Source organism: Salvelinus namaycush, chromosome 22 (assembly GCF_016432855.1).
Source record: "Salvelinus namaycush isolate Seneca chromosome 22, SaNama_1.0, whole genome shotgun sequence".
NCBI classification, from domain to species: domain Eukaryota; kingdom Metazoa; phylum Chordata; class Actinopteri; order Salmoniformes; family Salmonidae; genus Salvelinus; species Salvelinus namaycush.
The window spans coordinates 33440591-33468461 of NC_052328.1; the positions used below are offsets into that span (position 1 = coordinate 33440591).

The 27871-nt window shown below is 41.2% G+C and overlaps 1 protein-coding gene across 1 annotated transcript in view; it reads right to left on the reverse strand.

Annotated features, from left to right (window-relative positions):
* LOC120017767 (zinc finger CCHC domain-containing protein 24-like) overlaps window positions 1-26921 on the reverse strand; it is a 66639-nt gene extending 39718 nt beyond the window's left edge. Inside the window, exons 1-2 of the mRNA XM_038960740.1 lie at window positions 26376-26921; window positions 9767-9967 (exon numbers count right to left, since the gene is read on the reverse strand). Of these exons, the coding sequence (XP_038816668.1) occupies window positions 9767-9967; window positions 26376-26612 (438 nt within the window). The 5' untranslated portion in view covers window positions 26613-26921. The remainder of the gene's footprint in view (window positions 1-9766; window positions 9968-26375) is intronic.
* Between the last annotated feature and the right edge of the window lie 950 nt (window positions 26922-27871).

The window sequence follows — 27871 nt, forward strand, 5'->3', positions numbered from 1 at the left end:
TTCCACTGAGTAGCAGAAAGCACCCTACTGAGTGAACCTATGGGCCATTTGGGCCACGTCCGAAATGGGCCCATAGGGTTCTGGTCAAAAGTAGTGCATTATGTAGGGTATAGGGTTCCATTTGGGACGCAATCAATATAGGTTGCCTCCTGACCTCTCTGTCTGGATATCCTACAGACACACAATAGGAGCCTTAATCACCACAAAACATTCCCATCTGTAGATGTGTGTGTGTGTACGTGTGTGTGTGTGTGTACGTGTGTGTGTGTCACAGCTAGGGCCTTCTCCAATGGTGCCCATTCACCCCCAATACAAAGCCTTCAGTGTCAGTCACTGCTCCCTGACACCCACCACAGTACCAGGGCTGCTTCACTGTCTGTCTGTCTTTCTGTCTGAGAGAGAGATCACTGCCATTCATTCAGATGTGGTTAGGAGTCACTGTGAGGAGAGCAGAGAGATAAACCACTGCTCATCTCTCTGAAGGTCTGATTTCTGCAGTCATCTGACTGGTTTTATTTTTAGAGAGTAAGTGTGTAGTAAATGTGTAGTAAGCATGTAGTAAGCATGTAGCAAGCGTGTAGTAAGCATGTAGTAAGCATGTAGTAAGCATGTAGTAAGCATGTAGTAAGCATGCAGTGTGTAGTACGTATGTAGCAAGCATGTAGTAAGCATGTAGTAAGCATGTAGTAAGTGTGTAGTAACCATGTAGTAAGCATATAGTAAGCATGTAGTAAGCGTGTATTAAGCATGTAGTAAGAGTGTTGCCAATTTAATCTTCAATATGTTGTGTGATCAAGAAGTCAAGAGGTTATACATTAAGACATCAAGGCATTAAAGAGATAGTTCATCCCAAATAAAAGTTGCTCTACAGTAAATCAACATCAATTTAAAGAGGTGCTATCAGTGACCTGCTCCTACTGACAGGACATCAGGTTGCTTTTATCACCTGACCCCTGACCTTCAACCTTGCTTTTCTCTGGTATGCTAAGCTTATACATTAACATGCCACGGCCAAGTCCAGAAAAACATCTGATGTTGTCTAGTCTTCCATCAGAGATCAATGATGTGGACTTGAAAAAGCCAATCATAAATACATATTTGACAATATATACAGTATATTTGGCTGTCAGTATGCTGAGCCTGCATGAACGCTCCATAACGTGGTCTAAAGGATGTAGTCTAAATCTGTTACATGAGACTTCAGCTTCACTGTGGTCTAAAAAGTGCTATTCCTATGTTGTGTCCTATTAGTGAAAGGTATATTGTTTGCCTATGAATGTAGAATACTGTAACAAGATCCCCTGTTGATAACTTCATATTAGCCTATTATTAAATGGTAGGTTATTGAGAACACATTCTACTTAAAAAAACACAAACAATATCAAATTCCTCTCCTTTGAGAAAACACAAGCAACAGAGAAATAGGTCTGTCTGAGGTCTGTGAACCAAAGAGAGAGAGAGAGAGAGAGAGAGAAAGAACGAGAGAGAGAAAGAACGAGAGAGAGAGAGAGAGAGAGAACGAGAGAGAGAGAACGAGAACAAGAGAACGAGAACGAGAGAGAGAGAACGAGAACGAGAACGAGAGAGAGAGACAGAGAGAGAGAGACAGACAGACAGAGTGAAAAAAGAGCGAGAATTAGATATTGTGTATAAAGTCTCGTTATAAGACACACTAAGAGAAAAGCTTGTTCCTTTCATCAGCTGATTACATAAGGATATAAGAGGAGGTACTGACCCACCTCTACCCTACTGTTTATTCTCCTGTGTTAACTCCTGCCCTCTCCACTCTTCTGTTACTATAGGCTTAGGCTTGCAAACCAAATGGCACCCTATTCCCTATGGGCCCTGGTTAAAAGTAGGGCACTATATGGGGAATAAGGTACCCTTTGGGACACATCCTAGTATAACGACTGAGAGCGGGCTTGGGATTGACTACAGTACAGTATATGAAAGTTTATATCCAAATAAAAGTTAATGGAAAAATTATTATCTTGGGTTAATACAATTTCCTTTAAACATCATCAGGATGTCTTTTGGGAGAATACATTGCAGAACAGATTGAAAGGGATATATAGCCTCTCCTCTCTCCACTACGGAGAGACTCCAGATACATGCCATGGCTTGGGGCTGACGTGAGCGTGAAAACTAAATCAGAGCACAGAGTGAGTGAAAAGTTAAGTTTGACTATTTTCAGAGAACCAAACATAATTCACAATATGGTTAAGAAAGAGGAGATACGATGTAAGGAATCGCGGAAAGACTGATTGAGATAGAGCCAGACTGTTAAGCAGCGACGAGTTTACCTGCCATTGTCCCCGTTTGATGACATAAGAGCCCCCTGCCACAGACAGAAGTGGGTCAGGAGTCATGGTTACAACAACAGGAAGTGGACAGACTGACTTTTGTCTTAGCAAAACCCAGAACAACACTGGGAGGCACATGCATGCATGCACATGGACACACAAACACAGACAGAGGAAGAGTGGGATTCCTGTGCAGAGCCCAAACCAGCAGGAGGGAGGCAGGAAACCTGACTTTTATCATTCTTTTAACTTTGATTTCCTTTAGGAGGAAGTTGCTCTCACTGTGTGTGTTTTCTCGCTCTATCTCCTCTCAGGGTGTGTCCAAAATGGCACACAAGTCCCTATACAGTGGCCCGTAGGGGTCTGGTCGAAAGTAGCGCACTACAGATGTAGGATCTTAACTTGATCACTTTTTTGCTGCTGAGAATATTCAAAAATGTTTTAAAATGGTATGTTTTAAAAAGGCTTCCAAAGTTTGTCATTTCAACCTTAACATTTCAGTCTTGATTTGCCCTAATGAAAAATGTGTTAACCCTACAAAAATGTACATTAATTATAATCCACATAATAAATCAAATTTCCTGTTGCTGCAGGATCATTTTCAGCTGTAGCAAATTGGCTCAAATTAAGATCCTACATCTGTATATAGGGAATAGGTGGGACAATGTTACACCCCATCCCCTGCCTGATACAAAGAAACTCTATATGGCTTCACACCACCAGAATCAAACATCTCAAACTGCCACAGAAAATATGACCGTAAGTCAGTCTTCATCTCTCGCTACAGTATTGTTGAGGAAGGCAGATTCAATGTTTCCCTACTGTCCATATCAAAACGTCTGTCCATATCAAAATGTCTGCCCATAGCAAAACTTCTATCTAGAGACATAGACATGGAGACAGACAGACAGACAGACAGACAGACAGACAGACAGACAGACAGACAGACAGACAGACAGACAGACAGACAGACAGACAGACAGACAGACAGACAGACAGACAGACAGACAGACAGACAGACAGACAGACAGGACAGAACAAGAGAGAGAGAGAGATAATGAGATGTTGTGAAAGAGGGATGGCCTGCTAAGCTCACTAAACAGCTGGCAGGAATACAAGGGAATGTAAACACATGATTATATTTAAGTACAGGTCAGTGAATCAGAGGAGAGGAGTGTCTAAAAGGAGAACATTGTCTGCGTCCCAAATGGCTCTCTATATAGTGCACTACTTTTGACCGGTGCCCATAGGTCTGGTCAAAAGTAGTGCACTATATATGGGATATGGTGCCATTTGGGATGCAACCATTATAGTTCCCAGCGTGAAAACATATAGTACAGTATGCAACTAGGATACAATCCTACAGGAACATCACCCGCAGAGACCTGGAGGGGGGTTGCAGTGAGATTAGTAGGCCTGCAGCCTCTAGTAAAGATGAGGTCAAGCGTATTGCCTGCCTTGTGAGTTGGAGGGGATTGGGAAAGGGTGAGGTTAAAAGAGGCAAGGAGGGGAAAGAGAGAGTTGGAAAGAAATTAATCGAATGCAGACGTCGGGATGTTGAAGTCGCAAAGAACGATATAGCTACATCCCCTTGTGTGTTCCTCTATTGCCCATACATCATAATCATAGGGCCCTGTGTTTTGCGCAATCATGGTGGCATAAGAGAATTACACCAAACATTAAAGCAATTGTCTGAGGATGAAATCTCAGGTTGGAGCGAAGAAAGAGACGGACGCAACACTGTTACATTGATGCATTGATGCCGGATCACTGGTTGGTGCGGAGATACATGTGTGAAATGGCTAGCTAGTTAGCGGTGCGCACTAGTAGCATTTCAATTGGTGACGACACCCGCTCTGAGACCTTGAATTTGTTCTTTCCCTTGCTTTGCAATGACCGCAACTTTTGCGATAGGCAACAATGCTTTGTGGGAGGCAGTTGTTGATGTGTTCAGAGAGTCTCTGGTTCGAGCCCAGATTGGGGTGAGGAGAGGGACAGAAGCAATACTGTTACACACACAACATCAAATCTCCAGAAGGAACCAGCACTGTGTTGATATATGAGGTTATGGTAATAGCTAAAGGCGCTGAGCTGGATTGAAACTACAGCCCAGGTTCAATTGAGACCGTTATGACTGAAACCACACACACACACACGAATGCACGCTCACACACATGCATGTGCACACGCGCACCTACACGTGCCACACACGTGCTGACATGCACACGTTAGGAAAATGGGTGTGACCGGACTAATTGTTTCGCACCGATTATGTCACAACACAGTAAAACACAAATTGCACACATATAATGTGTATTTGATGATGTCACCTCTTCCATCCAGCCAATACAACAGAAAACAGAATCATTAAAACAAAACTGCTTACACAATCACCACGGTAAGAGTTTTTGGACAGAGCTTTTGCTCCTTTGTTGAATGGCAGAAAACTGTAATTGAAGCATTTTACAATTCAACGACCACGTTTTTCTAGTTAAGTTTACGCAACCACAAGGAAGGAGTTCACCACTGTGCACAAACTACTCTGCCAGTAGTGACAGCATTGGAGTCTTTAAAAAGTTCATCACCAGAAGAAAAACAAAACATTTTTATAGTTACACATTAAAGACAATTTAAACAGCCATTTGCCTTCTGGTGTGCCCAGGATCACTTCACAGTGGTATACACCCACACTCACACACACTCACACACACGGTAACATGAGCAGTCAGCAGAACCCTATGACAAATGTCTATCATCATCACTCCCATAACAGACAGAACAAAGACATCTGAGGTGTGCGTGCATGTGTGAGTTCAGGTCAAACCTATGGTCAACATCAAGGGTGTGAGGAATAGCACTTAATGCTTAATGTGGTAACACACCACATTAGGTTGAACAGATACCATGACGTTTGGAGACATCTTCACCTGCATGATAGATACTTGGTCTTGAGAGGGTCAACTTCATTAGAAAAAGTTACACAGATACCATGTAGGCTACTATTGTTGTGAGTAATGGGGCTCTTAATAAACTAAACCAAACCAAGAAACTAGGCCTGTTTCTATCTATCTAGCTCTGACTAGGATGAGAGCCGATCAGTGAGTCAGATATCAGAGAACGAACAAGGCCAAGACGACCATCTGAGTCAGTGTTGATCAAAAAACACATGAAGCTCATTGATCCGACAAACAGAGCTCTTTTTATCCAGCAGGGATAATATGCCTTTTGTTCAAATAGTGATTATGGAACTGGAATGTGTGTATATATAGCTTCCGCTGTTGCTGTTTCCAGTGTTGGGGAAGCTACTCTGAAAATATAGTCTACCAAGCCACCAATTACTTCACATTAGAAGAAGTTAAGCTACATTAAAAAAAAGCTATCCTTAATAAAATACAGTGGTGGAAAAAGTACCCAATTGTCCTATTTCAGTAAAAGTAAAGATACCTTAAAAGAAAGGGACTCAAGTAAAAGTCAACCAGTAAAATACTACTTGAGTAAAAGTCTAGAAGTATTTGGTTTTAAATATACTTAAGTATCAAAAGTAAATGTAATTGCTAAAATGTACTTAAGTGTAAAAAGTAAAAGTATAAATAATTTCAAATTCCTTATATTAAGCAAACCAGACAGCACCATTTTTTTATTGTATAATTTTTTTTACGGATAGCCAGGGGCAAGCTCCAACACTCAGACATCCTTTACAAACAAAGCATTTGTGTTTAGTGAGGCAGTAGGGATGACCATGGATGTTCTCTTTGATACTGTAAGTGTGTGAATTCAACCATTTTCCTGTCCTGCTAAGCATTCAAAATGTAACAAGTACTTTTGGGTTTCAGGGAAAATGTATGGAGTATAAAGTACATTATTTTCTTTGGGAATGTAGTAAAGTTAAAGTAAAAGTAAAAAAGTAAAAAATATAAATAGTAAGGTACAGATACCCCCAAAAAACTACTTAAGTAGTACTTTAAAGTATTTATACTTTAGTACTTTACACCACTGCAACTAATCATTTCCTGAACTGACTGGATTCGAATGGAATTAACCCCAAACCCTGACACTAACTGACCTCAAATACTATAAATGTGATGTCAACAATTTCACAGTTTACAGTAGCACTGCATTGCCCATATTTCCAAAATCTTTGCCCTCTCTGTCCAGCCGAGATAGATTCTAGAGTGCTGGTCATGAGAAGAGAATGCTGGGTGTAGGAGTGGGCTGATGTCAGTGTGTAGAGCAGGGCAGCTTGAGGTCATTGGCCAGGAGAGGGGAGAAGGGGATAGGGGGAAGAGGGGAGATGGACACTGGATGAGGGAGTGACTCAGTGACCCCCCCTCCCCACACACATCAAATTACAGCAAATATTCCATGTGTTAATCCCTGTACAGGGGGAAACATGGCAAGTGGAAGTCAATCAATGGATAATTTTCATTAGGGAAACATCAGAGGCGGACCTCGCGATTGAGGCCACCAAACAAATCATGAACGAAAGTGGAAGACATTTTGGCTGTGCGCCAGGGGGGCAGCCAGGCCGCCAGGCCCCAATGAACAGGACATTCTAGTCAGAACTGGGGGAGCGACCTCGTTCTCCAAATAAAAGCCTGTTTACATAACACCTCGGTCACCCTATGATGGCAGGCAGACAGGAAGAGAGGAGAGGAGAGGAGAGAGAAGAGGAGAGGAGAGAGGAGAGCAGAGAGCTCCCAGAGGACCAGTCCTATGACACTGCCACCAGCGTTTCCTCTTTAGTCATACCAGAGAAGGATACAAGGACAGAGAGGAGAGGAATATCCTTGTAGTACCACTCCATACTAACCCCTCCAGCTCCTCAGTAACTACGGAGGACTGATGGAGAATGAGGGGGGAGAGGAAGAAAAAAGCCCCCTGGAAGAGACTACAACACTGTACCTAGGAGGATAGAGGGAGGGAAGCGTTAACATCACAGACTAAGCTGGAAAGAACTGGGGACTATTACACGGGGGGTAGAAGAGTATTGGGAGATGGAGAGTACACTGTAAAAAAAACATGTTGTTTTTACGGTAACTTACTGGCAGCCAGTTACCTGTAAGTTACTATAAAAATAAGTACAGTCTGTTACCTTAATTTCCATAGAAACTTTGGTTTAACAGAACATTACTGTAAAGGATCACAAACCCAGCAAATGGAGGCCTGTGAAGTCCTGCACCTTAGGGACGTCCGCTTGAAGAACATCACACTCATTGAGACCTGGGTCAAATATATACAGTACGTCTGTCCAATACTTTCAAAAACTTGAGCTATGGTTGATTCATAAACATATCATTCAATTTAGTTCATCAAATTATGATTTAGTTCACTTGGTACAATGGAACCAATGGAGTAGTCCTCAAAGTTCAAACTACATTCTACATAAAGCACTCCTCAAATACTTTCAAATACTTGAGCTGCGCTTGATCTAGTTTCCAAGCTAAATCAAGCTCAAATCATTTCTAATACTTGGCCTGTACTTGATGTAGTTCACCTAGTACAATGGAATCAACGGAATAGTGCACAAAGTGCAAACTCCAAGCTACTGTAAATCAAGCACCCCTCAAATAAATTCAAGTATTGGACATATGCATTGTATCTGGCCCAGGTCTGCACTCATTTGGAGTGTCTTCCATGTATGTCATGTATGTGATGCAGGTGTGGTTGAAACACGCTGGAGATCTGGTGTTTTCTGTGTATCCGTTTTGCAGTTTAACGAACAGTTGGGGAGCTCCGACAAATTCGCTGTGATTTGAGTTACGCCGACGCGTACGTACGTGCGCGCACACACGCATGCACACACACACATTTCAGTTATGCCCATGAAGTCTAGACTGGTTTCGTAGCGGTATATTGTCGAGAGGGTTTGGTGGTAATAACATTTCCACTGACTCTCTAAACTACACTGTAAATGCTGCCCTGCAACTGACCGGTTCAATGGTTTAAATACACAGTGATCACTATCAAGCACAGATTTACAACATCAACACAATACAAAGACAGGATTAGTGTTGACTCTGTCAGGTCTTAACCAGCAAGCTCTACAAAATACACACACATGATAAACAGAGAGAGACAGAGAAAGAGAAAGAGCAAGAGAGAGAGAAGAAGAGGATATCTGGCATCACCATAGGGTTATCTAACAACTTCTCCACACCAGAATTCTGAGAAAAACTGTCATTGTCCCTGTTTCGAAATCAGATATTTCATTTTCAAACATAAACTCAGACCATGAAGTTTGCTTTTACAAGGCAAAAGAGACAGAACGTTCCTCAAAGTGCCTGTATGTGAAAACCACAATAGTCATTTTGTGCTCCATAATCTCTCCGAATGCTGTTTCAGTTGTGCTATTGTGACATTTTACAGCATGGCAGTGCACATAATACAGCGTGATGTCAATAATGCAATGCTTGCAACATATCGATGTGCATTGATTCTACTGTGTTTTAAGGTGCATCTACACATTTATCATTACTAGAAGTAGGCAATCCTAATATGTGATCGTTTTGGTTACTACAAAACATCATGTGATGTCTCCCATACATACATCATCCAATCAATAGGTGGGTAGATCCACAATTCTAGAATAAGTCTACCGGTCAAATTGCCAATGTGAGAGGTTCCAAAGCATATTCTACTCATTCTATTTATATGTCTAGATGTGTACCATCAGTACCATAGAGTCCTGTAACGATTCTGTTAAGCAGAAGAGAGCTCAGCTTGGACCCCATTGGTCACACTCTGGTACCCATGGAACCTCCCAGCTGGCACTTGATGCTGATTCGCCATGGTTACGTCCATTTGCCTCACAGAAAGAAATGTATGTATCCTACTGTGTTTGTTTAAAACAAATGAAATATCCTGGCTAATGATAAAATTAAATCTACTGATGATGAAAATGTGATTCGTATATCGCTGGTTCCATACTCTTAGAGTGAAGTTTCCTCTAGGTACAGATCTAGGATCAACTTCCACTCCACCAATCCTAACGTTAACCATTAGTGGAGAAAATCTTAAACCAACCAAAGATCAGCAACTAGGGTCAACTTCATCCTATTACTCCTCTCTCATAGTGACGTTCGGTAGTCCGTCTGTCTGCCCAATTAACACACTCATGACCACAGAGGACAGAGACTTGTCTGTCTGACAACTAGGTCAGGGCACAGCCACACAGATGCCACTGCCACTGGCCAATTTCAAAAGGACATAATTGGCTGGAAATATGATCACATGACTCAGATGCCATTTTGGCTCTCGATGGCAGCCAGTAGCATTTTGGAATCGAAAGACAGTGAACCAATAGAATTAGAGGTAGAACAAAAAAAACATGAATGGATAGATGGATGGATAGATGGATGGATGGATGGATGGATGAATGAACAAATAAACAAACAAACAAACAAACAAATAAACAAACAAACCAACACATAAAAGAATAAGGACTGTCTCAGCATGTGTCCTACCTGGGGGCAGTCTTTGATGTAGTGGCCCTTGTTGAAGCAGAGGTGGCACAGGTAGTTGGGCGGGGGTCTCTTACTTGGCTTGCGGGACTCTGAGGAGAGGGAAAGGTCGGAGAAGTGGTCTGTCAGGGTGTTGAGTCCATCAACGATGTTGTTGAGTGAGCCGTATGGCGAGACATTCTTATACACGCTGTTATTCAACGCCTGGAACAGGGAGAGATGAGAAAACACAGATGGAATATTACCCATGGAAAAAACACCGTTGGAATATTACCCAGGGTAAAAACACCGTTGGAATATTACCCAGGGTAAAAACACAGTTGGAATATTACCCAGGGTAAAAACACAGTTGGAATATTACCCAGGGTAAAAACACAGTTGGAATATTACCCAGGGTAAAAACACAGTTGGAATATTACCCAGGGTAAAAACACAGTTGGAATATTACCCAGGGTAAAAACACAGTTGGAATATTACCCAGGGTAAAAACACAGTTGGAATATTACCCAGGGTAAAAACACAGTTGGAATATTACCCAGGGTAAAAACACAGTTGGAATATTACCCAGGGTAAAAACATGGCAAAAACATGTCTTTCTTGTGGAAACTTAGTTCACAGGTTGAAGTGCCGTCTGCTCTTCTTACTGTCTGCTGAAGGAATTTGAAAGAATTGGAACTCCCTCATTGCTTTTGTGGCAGAGCGCCGAAAAGCACCTGCAACTCTCCTCTATCATGCTTACAGACTAGTTCGATAAATCATACCACTAATGAAACAATAACACATACAAAAACTGCTATAGATTATTTTGCGTTTGCTATGCTGTTGAGTTTAATCACCAATTTCCGTTGACTGTCCTACGGCCTTCGATCATTTCTCTCATTAAATTCAGCACATCTGGCGCTCGGCCCAGCTGTAACTTATGAACTGGAAAAGTACTGGGGATGTCGAGAGGGAGAGAGAGAGAGATAGAGACAGAGAAAGAGACAGAAAGACAGAGAAAGAGACAGAAAGACAGAGAAAGAGACAGAGACAGAGAAATAGACAGAGAGACAGAGAAAGAGACAGAGACAGAGAAATAGACAGAGAGACAGAGAAAGAGACAGAGAGACAGAGAAAGAGACAGAGAGACAGAGAGAGAGACAGAGAAAGAGAGAGACAGAGAGAGACAGAGAAAGAGAGAGGCATGTTCATAGCCTGGTCCCAGATCTGTTTGTGCTGTCTTATGTGACAATGACTATATAGGAGTAGGCAAGACACCACAAACAGATCTGGGACCAGGCTATTATGGTCGCAGTCTCAGACAGGCCTGTGAAACAACAGCATCAGTGTAAATACATGGTGATCTGTTTGAAGTATTACGGCCATGGGGATGGTTTGTAGCTCATTCTGAGAAGTCGTGCCAGTCAGTGTTGCGTGAGATTGGTACGATCCAGTGTGTCTGCTAAATGCACTGAATGTAAATGTTCCATGAGCAAAGTGAAGGAGAAGGACAGAATTACTTTTTAAAACCATTTTCATTCACTATTTCCTCTATTTGAAATACAATCAACGAATCAGATATGTTGGTTCAACCTCTGGTTGTGGGGAGGGACAGGGGTTTTCCCTGAATGTGACATGACCCCAGTAATAGGGCCCAACGTTTTTCTCAAGAAAAACTCCTGGTCCTAGTTACGATGTACACTGTATAGCCCTAACAGTCCACAAAACTGAGACATGGCAGAAATCCAAGCTATAGGCTAACAATGTCAGAGTAATGGAAAGTTACTGTAGTCTCTGTGAATGATATCTCTCCTTGGGACACAGCCATGCTTAGGGAACGTATGTTATTGTTGATGTCTAATGTTGCATAGCGCTGAAATCTTACACTTGGCAACACAGAGTGTAGTAGAGGACGGTCGAAGCCTTTACCTAACCAACCCTGGAGGCAGCTCAACTCTAAACAGCTCCAGCTCCTGTGTGTGTGTGTGTGTGTGTGTGTGTGTGTGTGTGTGTGTGTGTGTGTGTGTGTGTGTGTGTGTGTGTGTGTGTGTGTACGTGTTCATTTACTAGATTCTACCCTGCATAAATCAAATATACGCTTTCTTTCCGTTTTCCATGGCTTTCCATCTGTCATTAATTTGATCCACTGGGCCAAACCCTTCTATACAGTAGAACTGGGACGATAAACCAAAAATGATCCACACCGACCATACGATCACTTATCGCAGGCATTTTGCTGTTATCGTTCATTACGATATGTAGCCTGTACTAGAGAAATGTGATGTTTGAAATGAAATAAGTTTGCTAATATGGGTGAATGTTAATGGGGATAATTGATTTCTACAACAACCAAACTAGCAGTAGTAGTTTAAAGAATAATAAAACAAAACTCTGCTCCCCATTAATGTTATAAACTTTCCACTTTTCGTTATCGCATCAATTCAGGCAATTTATCACAATATGGATTTTTGCCCATATCGCCCAGCTCTACTATAGACTTAGAATACTATAGATAGTGTACATTTTATATACAGCTTTCTGTGCCTAGGGCTGTTGCGCTGACTGTATTACCGCCACACCGGCCTTCACAAGTCATGAAGGCAGTCAAATTCCACACGTTTAGTCTCGGTAACTAGGCTTCTCCAAGCTCAGATGCTGCTGCTGGTCATTAGTAGCCACCAAACTTGCTAACTGCCGGGTACTCAGCACTCTATTGTCCTTCTAATCAAACACTTCCTGAGAGCCCATGAGCTCATGTTGCGCAACATTTCTATAGGTTATGTAATTGCGGGAGAAAACAGAGTGATGGCTGCTAATAAAAAGAGGAGGATCCCATCAGCTTTCTGTAGGCTAGGCCTACTATATTTATTTCTCAACTTTCCTAATGTTAAGCACATTGCTTCTCTTTACAACAAGAGTATAGCCTACCTGGCTGGCATGAAAATAAACCACAGGGAAAAGCGTCTTCCATTCGCTATTTTTAAGCAATAAGGCCCGAGGGGGTGTGGTATATAGCCAATATACCATGGCTAAGGGCTGTTCTGATTTCCCGACGCAACGTGGAGTGCCTGGATACAGCCGTGGTATATTGGCCATATATCACAAACCCCCGAGGTGCCTTATTGCTACTATAAACTGGTTACCAATGTAATTAGAGCAGTAAAAAATAAGTGTTTTGTCATACCCGCGTATACGGTCTGATATACCACGGCTGTCAGCCAATCAGCATTCAGGGCTCGAACCACCCAGTTAATAGTGCATAGATGACATGTATTGTTTCCCGCTGCCCCTGTTTCGATACAGGTGCATGATAATGATCCATTCTAAATTAAAACAAATGTCACACATACATTATTTAGAATATGTAAAGACAATATTAAATCAAGGATAGTCTGATGGGTGACAATATTAGCATATCACTTGTGAATTACATATTATCAATGATGAATGATGCCCAGCACTTGTTCGAATCATAGTCGCACACCTCATGTAGCCTAGCCCATAGCCCTAAATGTTTTAATAAGGTTTGTATCACAACTAAAGTGGCCAAATAACTTCTTAAAATTAAGCACATTACAAGGGTTGTAAAGCCTAACTGGCAGACATAAGCAGTATGTGCGATTCAAGTTTGGGGAAGATCATTTTCACCCTAAAAATGCACCTTTATAATAAAAGCATTACATGCATAATTTCATTTGCGGTCACTTTTGATATTGGTGTTTCTGCTAATGGAACATTTGCGTTTATAGCCTACTTGTAACGGCAGTCTATTTCGTCCTCCTCATCGGACGAGGAGAGGCGAGAAGGATCGGAGGACCAATGTACAGCGTGGTAAGTTTCCATGATTTAATAACATGAAAACAATATACAATTACAAAATAACAAAACGTCACAGTTCCGTGTGGTACAAACACTGACACAGGAAACAACCACCCACAAAATCCCAACACAAAACAAGCCACCTATATATGATTCTCAATCAGGGATAACGATTGACAGCTGCCTCTGATTGAGAACCATATTAGGCTGAACACAGAAACAGACAAACTAGACACACAACATCGAATGCCCACCCAGCTCACGTCCTGACCAACACTAAAACAAGCAAAACACATAAGCACTATGGTCAGGACGTGACACTACTACCATGTGTGCATTGCTGCGCTTATAATGTGAAGAAATAGCCTAATAGTTTATCACATTTCAATCTAAACATTCTGATCTGTTGCATCAGCCACATTGTGTAAAAAAGTTTTTTTGATGCTAGTGGTTGTATTTATTTGGGATCTATAGCATCCCACAACTGTCCCAGACTATGTTTGGAATATTTATTTCTCGCACAGAATAGAATAAGTCGACCTTTGTACTATGTGGGATAGTAGATTGACATAGGATGGTGATTTTGCTGTTCGCGAGGCATACTCATCTTGTTGGCTGATGAAAAGTAAATGTGGGCAGTTCTTCTAACATCTGCAATATGTGCCTCGGAATTGGATAAGGACGCGCGCAGTTGCGTCCCCGATGTGTCTGTCTTCACTTGTTGCCTGTGAGAAAGAACCAATCACGTGACGGAGAGCCGTGTGAGTGAGAGCCTTGTGAGCAGCACACTCAGGGAGAGGGCACAACGCAGCACTCCGGGCCAAAAAATATTTTTTTAGGGTGCATTACGGCCACAAAGCGGATGCGGCTGTGAAATTTGAGACATTATCAAGTTGTGAATGAGAGACTATTGGAGTGTGAACAGCCTGCGCAAAAAACAAAGCATAGCTCATACCTTTCAAGCGACTTTTTTCAAATCATCATTAGAGTCTCATCATGCAGCATTACAATGTATTAAAAATCTAAACATATAGCCCAACATTAGTAGAACAAGTTACATGAATAACTCTAAATTAAGCATATAGGTGTATCTATTTCTTTGTTAAGCGCTCAACCCAGAATAGCCGCATTTATATTTTTTTACTTTGTTCAATTGTATTCTTCATACTATAAAATAACATCAAATAATGCACACGGAATTATAAGCAAATCTTGTCTGCTAAATAAATTAGTGTTTGGCATAGCCACATCAGGACAACTCAGAGTCTGCTATTATTTTCTTCTGAAATAGGCTACATTTTCTTCATATCATGTTTCTTTAGACCTGTCCAAACTAAATAATGGATTTATTGATAAGTGTAGGCTATATTACATGGATTCATTAGACTTTTTAAAATGGCTTGTAGGCTGTGTGTGGAAGCCAGGAGATGCTAAATGTGTTTATGTTAATTAACGGTCGATTACTGTGAGGCCGACTGTCACATTCTGACCATAGTTCTTTTGTGTTTTCCTTGTTTTAGTGTTGGTCAGGACGTGAGCTGGGTGGGCATTCTATGTTGTGTGTCTAATTTTCCTGTTTCTGTGTTTGGCCTAATATGGTTCCCAATCAGAGGCAGGTGTTAGTCGTTTGTCTCTGATTGGGAGCCATATTAAGGTAGCCTGTTTTGTGTTGGGTTTTGTGGGTGGTTGTGTTCATTGCACCAGATAGGACTGTATCGGTTTTGCCACATTTGTTATTTTGTAATTTTGTAAGTGTTCACGTTTATTCGTCTTTATTAAAACATGATGGACACTAACTACGCTGCGTCTTGGTCCGATCCCTGCTACACCTCCTCTTCAGACGAAGAGAAGGAAGGCTGCCGTTACACCGACAGATATTTGCTTGACAATCACCAGCTGACAGCCCTATCTGTGCCCTGATATCAAATCAAACCTTACTATCAAATCAATATAAGGTAAACCATACAGTACATTAGCCACTATATAAAGTCATCATGACCATAGAGCCCCTCTCTCACCCTAGGCTGTAAATCCAGCTGTCTTCCCAAAGGAAAGAGACTTCACAGACAACTGCTAATGGTGTGTGTGTGTGTGTGTGTGTGTGTGTGTGTGTGTGTGTGTGTGTGTGTGTGTGTGTGTGTGTGTGTGTGTGTGTGTGTGTGTGTGTAAGCGCACATGTGTGTGTGTGTGCATGTGCATGCCTTCATGCACACAAGTACACATGTGTGTGGGTTTGTGTGTCTGGGCACATACTGTACATGTCCGTGAGTAGTTACATTCCCAAATAGCAACTCCAAAAATAACGTCTCTTAGGTTGTGTCTCCGTTAGGTCGTGTCTCCGTTAGGTCGTGTCTCCGTTAGGTCGTGTCTCCGTTAGGTCGTGTCTCGAATGGCATCCTATTCACTATATAGTACACTACTTTTGAACAGAGCTCATAGTAGACAAGAACGATTTTGCACACAACCATTGACTTAATTTAATCTGATGTACTCTATTTCTCCAATACAAATACAGCCGAAGTAGGAAGTTTACATACACTTAGGTTGGAGTCATTAAAACTCGTTTTTCAACCACTCGACAAATTTCTTGTTAACAAACTATAGTTTTGGCAAGTCGGTTAGGACATCTACTTTGTGCATGACACAAGTCATTTTTCCAACAATTGTTTACAGACAGATTATTTCACTTATAATTCACTGTATCACAATTCCAGTAAGTCAGAAGTTTACATACACTAAGTTGACTGTGCCTTTAAACAGCTTAGAAAATTCCAGAAAATTATGTCATGGCTTTAGAAGCTTCTGATAGCCTAATTGACATCATTTGAGTCAATTGGAGGTGTACCTGTGGATGTATTTCAAAGCCTACCTTCAAACTCAGTGCTTCTTTGCTTGACATCATGGGAAAATCATAAGAAAGTCTGATTCATCCTTGGGAGCAATTTTCAAACACCTGAAGGTACCACATTCATCTGTACAAACAATAGTACGCAAGTATTCACACCATGGGACCACGCAGCCATCATACCACTCAGGAAGGAGACACGTTCTGTCACCTAGAGATTAACGTACTTTAGCGCGAAAAGTGCCAATCAATCCCAGAACAGCAGCAAAGGACCTTGTGAAGATGCTGGAGGAAACAGGTACAAAAGTATCTATATCCACAGTAAAACGAGTCTTATATCGACATTACGTGAAAGGCCGCTCAGCAAGGAAGAAGCCACTGCCCCAAAACCGCCATAAAAAAGCCAGACTACGGTTTGCAACTGCACATGGGGACAAAGATCGTACTTTTTGGAGAAATGTCCTCTGGTCTGATGAAACAAAAATAGAACTGTTTAGGCATAATGACCATCGTTAGGTTTGGAGGAAAATGGGTCTTCCAAATGGACAATGACCCCAAGCATTCTTTCAAAGTTGTGGCAAAATGGCTTAAGGACAACAAAGTCAAGGTATTGGAGTGGCCATCACAAAGCCCTGACCTCAATACCATAGAAAATGTGTGGGCAGAACTGAAAAAGTGTGTGCGAGCATGGGGGCCTACAAACCTGACTCAGTTACACCAGCTCTGTCAGGAGGAATGGGCCAAAATTCACCCAATTTATTGTGGGAAGCTTGTGGAAGGCTCCCCAAAACGTTTGATCCAAGTTAAACAATTTCAAGGCAATGCTACCAAATACTAATTTGGGTGTATGTAAACTTCTGACCCACAGGAATGTGATGGAAGAAATAAAAGCTGAAATAAATCATTCTCTCTACTATTATTCTGACATTTCACATTCTTAAAATAAAGAGGTGATCCTAACTGACCTAAGACAGGGCATTTTTACTAGGATTAAATGTCAGAAATTGTGAAAAACTGAGTTTAGATGTATTTGGCTAAGGTGTAAGTAAACGTCCGACTTCAACTGTAGGTTAAAGGGGCAATCAGCAGTTCCTACATCCACTGTTGGACTTAACGACATAATAAATTAATGATATGTACCCATTGATTCTTGAAAAATATAACTTATAAATGTCTCATGAGCTTAGTTCAACTGTCATACTCCATCAGAACCCAAAAGAGAAGCTTGCTTTATGCCAATGTTTGTAAACAAAGTAAATAACAAACACCATATAGCCTCAAAACATTGCTCAAAGTATCATTTTGATATCATGGATGGTCTGTACCCATATAGTTCTGTCTATGATTTGAGAGTGGTTTCATTTCTCCAGCCCCACCCCTCAGCTTTTTACCCAAACATGATCAGGGAGTTTCTGTTATTATCTCAATATTGGTGATTGCCGCTTTAAGTTATTAGAGTTGCCTACCACTGGAATGCAAGCAAGGAGATCAGGAGCAATACGGTCTCTTGTGCAATATTCAATACTGAGCAGGTTCACTAGCCTGGAATCCAGACCAGATTTGTGCCAATATTCCACTCCTTGCCACTCTGTGGCATATTCCTTATGGAAAAACCACATGAATTTCACATGTGAGCACAAGTGAATTGTTCCAAAAACACGTTTTCATGTGATCACATTTGATCTTACAGTACGTGAAGTTAATGTGATAACATGTGACAGCATATAAAGCAATACGTGATAACATGAAACTACACATGTGACAGCATATAAAGCAATACGTGATAACATGAAACTACACATGTGAAAACGTGATCACATGTGATGTGTTCTAAAAACACGTTTTTATCATAATTTCTCATGTGAAATCTCACGTGAAATCATGTGATTTTCCACATGAAATCATGTAGTTTTTCTGTAAGGGATGACAAAATAAATTGAAATACATATTTCATATAGATGTAAAATAAATACTGCCCACCTCTGTTCACAACCACTTTAACCACACATTTTCCTCACATCAAAACACCCTTTATTTATTCCCACATTTTGATTTGATGAGACAACGTCACGTCATCGACGACAAAAACATACACATTACTCATTCCGACAGATCAAGCCTCAGGAGTGGGTTGTTGTACTTGGCGTTGCAGTGAGGTTGAGAAAAACATGCCCAATCTGCTTCAACTGTTTCCAGATTGTGTGTGTGTATGCATGTGCACATGTGTGCATGTGTGTGTGCATGTTCATTCAGTTTTTGCAACACTACTCAAGGGGGGATCGTATGACATTACACAATGGGTTTTAATGTATAAAGACCACACATGTTTCAGAGGCCTGGTTTATGTTAAATGGCTGCAAAAGTCTCTATAGCTGGGCGGCAGGTAGCCTAGCGGTTAAGAGTATTGGCCCAGTAACCGAAAAGTCGCTGATTCGATGTGCCCTTGAGCAAAGCGCAATCTGTCGATGTGTCCTTGAGCAAGGCACTTCACCCTAATTGCTCCTGTAAGTCGCTCTGGATAAGAGCGACTGCTAAATGACAGGAAAAAAAGATTAAAAAATAAATACATATATTTGTTGAAAGACTTTCAAGCAAATATTTGAATATTTGCACAGAATAAAAAACATGGTTTATGATTACCATCATAATACATTTCATAGCTACATATCCCAGTTCTGAAATGAACAGGGACACCTAAAACTCTCCCTCTCTCTCTCTAAAATCCAGTGTGAGTTTAGTCTTCAACACTTGAGTTTATCGTAATACACATTCAAACAACTGTTAGGATTTGCAATTTAATCAACATGCTCTCTCTCCATAAGGCTGCTCAGACCTGGGCTGAATCCCAAAATGCACCCTATTCCATAGTCATAGTTTGGACCATATAATGCACTATGTAGGGAATAGCGAGCCATTGAGGCTGCAGCACATATGGTCTGGACAATCAATTGCATTGATGGCATGTTTACCCTGTAAATATTCATGACGACATAAATATAGAAAGTGCGTAAACAAGTCTCATTTTTTGTTACCACAACCTGATCTATTTGTAAGAGTCGGGGGAAATTGATCCTAGTCATTTAGTGTAAAACAACTAGTCAAACCTGTCGGGTAGAAGTATCCCACTGTGCACATCGACGTTGAATCGACGTCGTTTCCATGTCATTTCAATGAAATTATGTTGAACCAATGTGGAATAGACGTTGAATTGACATCTGTGCCCAGTGGGAGGTTACCCCAGTGTTGTAATACTCGAGACCAGTCAGTCTCGAGACCACATATTGAGTGTCTCAGTCTTGTCTGGGTGTCAGATACATTTTTACTCAGCCTTGACTCGGTCTCAGAAAATGAGGACTCGTAACTTCTTACCAGCCCAAACCAGTGGAGTAACAAATGAATAATTATCAGCTCCCATTGTCAGCGCATAAAACCACTTCTCCAGGCCAAATAGCCACACTCCTTTCATATCGCCTATTGAAAGCTGGGCTTTCCTACTTTACTTGTAACATTACTGTCCTTTACTTTCCTTGAAAAATATCCTCAAACTTTGTTGCGCTCGTCAGAATTTCCTTGAATTGCTGCTACGGAAGAGTGGGGTAAGTTGTTTGAAAGTAGCACACTCACCCACTGGTTGACTCAACGTTGTTTCCACATCATTTCAACCTAAAAATGTCATGCGATGACGTTGAATTAATGTGAAAAACATATTGGATTTGCAAAAAGTCATCAACTTAAGGGAATTTCCTCTTTTTTAACCTAAATTCAATGACAGGGTGACATTTTTGGTTGTTTTGAAGTTGAATTCACATTAGTTGACCACTCAACCAAATGTAAATCAATACTAGACATTGAACTGATGTCTGTGCCAAGTGGGTATTAATAAGGAGAGACCGGGGGAAGTTGTAATATATTTTGTCTTTGTATCTATTAGAGACGTGTTTGGGTTAGTGATCATTTGTAGAGCAGCTCTCTATTCAACCTGTTGGGTTAGTGATCATTTGTAGAGCAGCTCTCTATTCAACCTGTTGGGGTTAGTGATCATTTGTAGAGCAGCTCTCTATTCAACCTGTTGGGGTTAGTGATCATTTGTAGAGCAGCTCTCTATTCAACCTGTTTGGGTTAGTGATCATTTGTAGAGCAGCTCTCTATTCAACCTGTTGGGTTAGTGATCATTTGTAGAGCAGCTCTCTATTCAACATGTTGGGTTAGTGATCATTTGTAGAGCAGCTCTCTATTCAACATGTTGGGTTAGTGATCATTTGTAGAGCAGCTCTCTATTCAACATGTTGGGTTAGTGATCATTTGTAGAGCAGCTCTCTATTCAACCTGTTGGGGTTAGTGATCATTTGTAGAGCAGCTCTCTATTCAACATGTTGGGTTAGTGATCATTTGTAGAGCAGCTCTCTATTCAACCTGTTGGGGTTAGTGATCATTTGTAGAGCAGCTCTCTATTCAACATGTTGGGTTAGTGATCATTTGTAGAGCAGCTCTCTATTCAACATGTTGGGTTAGTGATCATTTGTAGAGCAGCTCTCTATTCAACATGTTGGGTTAGTGATCATTTGTAGAGCAGCTCTCTATTCAACCTGTTGGGGTTAGTGATCATTTGTAGAGCAGCTCTCTATTCAACCTGTTGGGTTAGTGATCATTTGTAGAGCAGCTCTCTATTCAACATGTTGGGTTAGTGATCATTTGTAGAGCAGCTCTCTATTCAACCTGTTGGGGTTAGTGATCATTTGTAGAGCAGCTCTCTATTCAACCTGTTGGGTTAGTGATCATTTGTAGAGCAGCTCTCTAGTCAACCTGTTTGGGTTAGTGATCAGTTGTAGAGCAGCTCTCTGGTCAACCTGTTTGGGTTAGTGATCATTTGTAGAGCAGCTCTCTATTCAACCTGTTTGGTTAGTGATCATTTGTAGAGCAGCTCTCTATTCAACCTGTTTGGGTTAGTGATCAGTTGTAGAGCAGCTCTCTATTCAACCTGTTGGGTTAGTGATCAATAGTAGAGTGGCTCTCTAGTCAACATGTTTGGGTTAGTGATCAGTTGTAGAGTGGCTCTCTAGTCAACCTGTTTGGGTTAGTGATCAGTTGTAGAGTGTCTCTCTAGTCAACCTGTTTGGGTTAGTGATCAGTTGTAGAGTGGCTCTCTAGTCATCCTGTTTGGGTTAGTGATCAGTAGTAGAGTGGCTCTCTAGTCAACCTGTTTGGGTTAGTGATCATTTGTAGAGTGGCTCTCTATTCAACCTGTTGGGTTAGTGATCAGTAGTAGAGTGGCTCTCTAGTCAACCTGTTTGGGTTAGTGATCAGTTGTAGAGTGGCTCTCTAGTCAACCTGTTTGGGTTAGTGATCAGTAGTAGAGTGGCTCTCTAGTCAACCTGTTTGGGTTAGTGATCATTTGTAGAGTGGCTCTCTATTCAACCTGTTGGGTTAGTGATCAGTAGTAGAGTGGCTCTCTAGTCAACCTGTTTGGGTTAGTGATCAGTTGTAGAGTGGCTCTCTAGTCAACCTGTTTGGGTTAGTGATCAGTTGTAGAGTGGCTCTCTAGTCAACCTGTTTGGGTTAGTGATCAGTAGTAGAGTGGCTCTCTAGTCAACCTGTTTGGGTTAGTGATCAGTAGTAGAGTGGCTCTCCATTGGCCCCTCAGCGTGCCTATTTTCACCATTCTGTATGTCTAAAGAATCTTCTGAAATATGAACACAAAAATACTGGACATTTTGAACTCTTTTTGTCAAAGTTACAATCATGGTCTTGAATGAGACTCCCATTTTTCTGGTCTTTTTCTGGGACCAAATAATCATGCCATTTCTTGTGAACACATATACAGCATTTTTACCAACCCCTTGCAATGAGAGGTTGAGTGTTCGAATCTCATCACAGACAACTTCAGCATTTTAGCTATTTAGCAACTTCTTACTACTTGTGAGCTACTTAGCATATTAGCAAACACTTACTTGGTGTTAGCTATTTTTTAAACCTTTTTTTAACTAGGTAAGTCAGTTAAGAACAAATTCTTATTTACAATGACGGCCTACACTGGCCAAACCCAGACGACGCTAGGCCATTTGCGCACCACCCTATGGGACTTCCAATCACAGCCGGTTGTGAAACTGCCTGGATTCAAACCAGGGTGTCTGTAGTGACACCTCTAGCACTGAGATGCAGTGCCTTAGACCGCTGCGCCACTCGGGTCGTTGTCCTGTTGCATCACCCAACTTCTGTTGAGCTTCAATTGGCGGACAGATAGCCTTACATTCTCCTGCAAAATGTCTTGATAAACTTGGGAATACATTTTTCAGTCGATGATAGCAAGCTGTCCAGGCCCTGAGCAGCCCCAAACCATGATGCTTCCTCCACCGTACTTTACAGTTGGGATGAGGTTTTGATGTTGGTGTGCTGTGCCTTTTTTTCTCCACACATAGTGTTGTGTTCCTTCCAAACAACTCAACTTTAGTTTAATCTGTCCACAGAATATTTAGCCAGAAGCGCTGTGGAACATGTAGGTGCTCTTTTCAGAACTTCAGACGTGCAGCAATGTTTTTTTTTGACAGTAATGGCTTCTTCCATGGTGTCCTCCCATGAACACCATTCTTGTTTAGTGTTTTACGTATCGTAGACTCGTCAACAGAGATGTTAGTATGTTCCAGAGATTTCTGTAAGTCTTTAGCTGACACTCTAGGATTCTTCTTAACCTCATTGATCATTCTACGCTGTGCTCTTGCAGTCATCTTTGCAGGATGGCCACTCCTAGGGAGAGTAGCAACAGTGCTGAACTTTCTCCATTTATAGACAATTTGTCTTAACGTGGACTGATGAACATCAAGGCTTTTAGAGATACTTTTGTAATCCTTTCCAGATTTATGCAAGTCAACAATTAATCTTAATCTTATGTCTCCTGAGATCTATTTTGTTCGAGGCATGGTTCACATCAGGCAATGCTTCTTGTGAATAGCAAACTCAAATTTTATAGGGCAGGGCAGATCTAACCAAGATCTCCAAACTCGTCTCATTGATTAGACTCCATGTTAGCTGACTCCTGACTCCAATTAGCTTCTGGAAAAGTCATTAGCCTAGGGGTTCACATACTGTCACACCCTGATCGGTTTCACCTGTCCTTGTGATTGTCTCCACCCCCTCCAGGTGTGGCTTATTTTCCCTGGTGTATTTATCCCTGCGTTTCCTGTCTCTCTGTGCCAGTTTCTATTGTATGTTCAAGTCAACCAGCGTGGTTTTTCCCGTGCTCCTGCTTTTCTATTCTCTTCTACTAGTCCTCCCGGTTTTGACCTTTGCCTGTTTTCTGGACTCCATTCCCGCCTGCCTGACCATTCTGCCTGCCCTGACCTCGAGCCTGCCTGCCATTCTGTACTTCTGAACTGGTTTTGACCTTTTGCCTGTCCACGACCATTCTCTTGCCTTCCCCTTTTGGATTGTTAATAAACATATTGGACTCTAATCATCTGTCTCCTGTGTCTGCATCTGGGTCTCGCCTTGTGCCCTTACACATACTTTTTACAACCTACACTGTGAATACTTAAATTATGTATTCAATATTGAAAAATACAATAATACAATAATTTGTGTGTTATTAGTTTAAGCACACTGTTTGTCTATTGTTGTGACTAAGATGAATATCAGATCAAATTTGATGACTAATTTAGGCAGAAATCCAGGTAATTCCAAAGGGTTCACATACTTTTTCTTGCCACTGTAGATGTCCTAGCCTACCTCTTTCAGGTAATAACATTCAAAGCAGTATTAGCCTTATATTTAGGTAATGAATGAAGGGTTATGCATAATAAGCTTCTAACTTAAAGCCTCTGTCGCTTGTGCAATATGCACGACCTGTGCTCCGCTGGCCTCTCTGTAAAAAAGTATCCTTAGCTCTTGGAGTCCCATGCAGGAAAAGCTAGACTAGAATAGCTTGCTGGACATTATTTTGTTTAGCATTTCTTATACCAATAGACTGTTCAAGGAGGGAGGCAAGCTCTTGTTTGTTTAATGTTAAATACAGCAGCCAATAGAACTCACGGGTAGTGCGATGGCGGTAGACCATTAATTCAGACCCATAACCATTCATGCCTTGCGAAGAAGAGAAAGCGTTCTGCATCTCATTCTAGTCTTATATTATTCAAGTATGCAATTAGAATGATGAAGATAAGGACAACCAAACTTATTTCATTTAACTGTTGAAAGCGAGGAAGGAATCAGCAACACTAGAGAGAGAAAGAGGAGGTAGGCTAATAACATTAGGGGACATTTTATGAACTTTTTAAATCAAATTCGCTAGCCTATAATTGTAACTTTGTAAGCCGCATGTGCTGCACCAGAATCGCATGTTCTCTCCCTGCTTTATCATGGTTTGAACGGGATGCATAATTCCAGTCCATATAATACAGTATAATACAGTACAGTATTGGATAACCACACAATCATTTGTGATTTTTTGGGCATGGGCTCTTTAAATGTCTTTAATGTAGGACTCATAAAATGTATTTAATCAGGCTAAAGTTACATCAGCCTTGAATCTTCGATAAAAGCTCTAGTAAAATCCAGACATAGGCCTATTTATAAGCTTTATAATGCTTTTGAATGACACTTCCGGTTTTGGCGGGAAATACCGGGACACCCGGGAGAAAAGTGATTTATTCTCGGGATGTAACATTTGTAAAATACCAGGAAAATATTCACCCTAATGCATCCTGCCCCTACATGCTGGAGACAGCCTAAACAGAGTCAGACAATTAAAAAATAATTATAAATATACACTACCATTCAAAAGTTTGGGGTCACATAGAAATGTCCTTGTTTTTGAAAGAAAAGCAAATTTTTTTGTCCATTAAAATAACATCAAATTGATCAGAAATACAGTGTATATATTGTTAATGTTGTAAATTACTACTGTAGTTGGAAACTGATATTTTTTTTACGGAATATCGACATAGGATTACACAGAGGCCCATTATCAGCAACCATCACTCCTGTGTTCCAATGGCACGTTGTGTTAGCCAATCCAAGTTCATCATTTCAAAAGACTAATTGATTATTAGAAAACCCTTTTGCAATTATGTTAGCACAGTTGAAAACTGTGGTGCTGATTAAAGAAGCAATAAAACTGGCCTTCTTTAGACTAGTTGAGTATCTGGAGCATCAGCATTTGTGGGTTCGATTACAGGCTCAAAATGGCCAGAAACAAAGAACTTTCTTCTGAAACTCGTCAGTCTATTCTTGTTCTGAGAAATGAAGGCTATTCCATGGGAGAAATTGCCAAGAAACTGAAGATCTCGTACAACGCTGTGTACTACTCCCTTCACAGAACAGCGCAAACTGGCTCTAACCAGACTAGCAAGAGGAGTGGGAGGCCCCGGTGCACAACTGGGCAAGAGGACAAGTACATTAAAGTGTCTAGCTTGAGAAACAGACGCCTAACAAGTCCTCAACTGGCAGCTTCATTAAATAGTACCCACAAAACACCAGTCTAAAAGTCAACAGTGAAGAGGCCGACTCTGGGATGCTGGCATTCTAGGCAGAGTTTCTCTGTCCAGTGTCTGTGTTATTTTGCCCACTAATCAATTAGGCCTACCTGCCATAGTCTAGTAATAATTCTGCTCAATATAAACCAGTTATGCTAAACTTGTGCATGTTGAATTCTCTAAACTTTCTTGCTGTTAGAATAGGCTATGTTGGAATCAGATATTGCCCTATTAGGTCTGAAAAGTTAATGAGCACCTCTTTATATTGTCGATATACGAAATATCCATGGCGGTTATTTGTAGGCTACCAGAATACCCAATGTTGCGCACACACACACACCATCAAACATTTTGCAAAACAGCGCTCAACATACGATGGGATATATGCAAATACAAACAGATCGTAGCCTATATACTATATTTAGTTAACGTTGGCAATAACATAATGGTAATATAATTCCATAATAGGTGGAAAAAATTACAGACAGAACGATCCGTCTCTAACCTCATTCCGCTGGAGCTGAAAAAAGTTGTTGAGATAGTTGGAGTTGAGGGACGAGCTCAGGTCTGCCGCAGGAGTCTTGCAGTAGTTCAGCTCCGGGTGGGAAGAGTTGGGTTCGGGTCTAAAGGCGTCAAAAGCGCTGGTCTGGTGAGTGTCTTGCAAAGAGAGATATACCCAATTCAGTAGCTGCGCAGGCTGGTACACGGAGGCACTGGTGTCTATGGCAGACATCAAGCTCATCTTTCAAATGGGTACACTCGCTCTTCCACCGCAGCTATGTTTTTGGATTGCTTTCAATTTTGAGAATCCTGCTCACTCTGTCGCTCACTCTCTTTCTAAACTTCAACAGATTCGCCGTTTTCTTTCCCCCACTGGGCCGTGGCAATCGTTTCTTGTTCCTCTTCCCGTAAGAACCCTATATCATCCTCGTGCTGGGAGTCTAGTCCCAGATTTTACGCGGTTACGCAAAAGTCATTGCTCTAACATGTCAGTATAAAACGTTTTCAGCCGCTACTCACCGCCCGTTATCTCCCTTTATTTGCAGTGGGGCAGCCACCCGGAGCCTCATTGGATATGCAACGCACACTGGGGTGCGTGACGCACGCCGGCGAATCAGGGTTTTAATTCACTAGGCTATACACTAAAGTGTTTTTTTTTATCTCTCCCTCTCTACGTTGATGACCTGATACCTATTGAATTTCTGAGGGTTTACTGTTGACTTTTGATATTGTGAAAATATTATATTTTTAAATGTATCAAAGCAATAAAGTTAGGTTTTTAATTCATGTTAATACTTATTTAGGAATACCTTTTCTTTCAGGTGATTTGTTGCCTGGTTCATTATTTCATATTTAACCAAGAACTTCATTGGTTTATAGGCCTACTGATGAATATCAATTGATGCAAATGAGTTGCTGAGATTTTGTATGTGTGTCACGTTCCTGACCTGTTTTCTGTTATTTTTGTATGTGTTTAGTTGGTCAGGGCGTGAGTTGGGGTGGGCATTCTATGTTTTGTGTTTCTATGTTTAGGTCATTTGTAATTAGCCTTATATGGTTCTCAATCAGGGACAGGTGTTTGACGTTTCCTCTGATTGAGAACCATATAAAGGTAGGCTGTTCACACTGTTTGTTTGTGGGTGATTGTCTTCCGTGTCTGTGTATGTTGCACCACACGGGACTGTTTCGGTTTGTTCGGTCGTTTGATGTAGTCTGTTCCTGTTCGTGAGTTCTTCGTGTATTTATGTAAGTTCCATGTTCAGGTCTGTCTACGTCGTTTTGTTATTTTGGTAATCATTTCAAGTGTTTATCGTGTTTCGTCTGGATATAATAAATTCGTTATGTCAAACTATCACGCTGCGCTTTGGTCCAATCCCTACTCCTCCTCTTCCTCTGAAGAGGAGGAGGACAGCCGTTACAATGTGGTCGAGGCCTTTTACACCCTTCTCGCTTTGCATGCACACCTGTCTATGCTTCAAACCTGTCTGTTATCTATTCAGT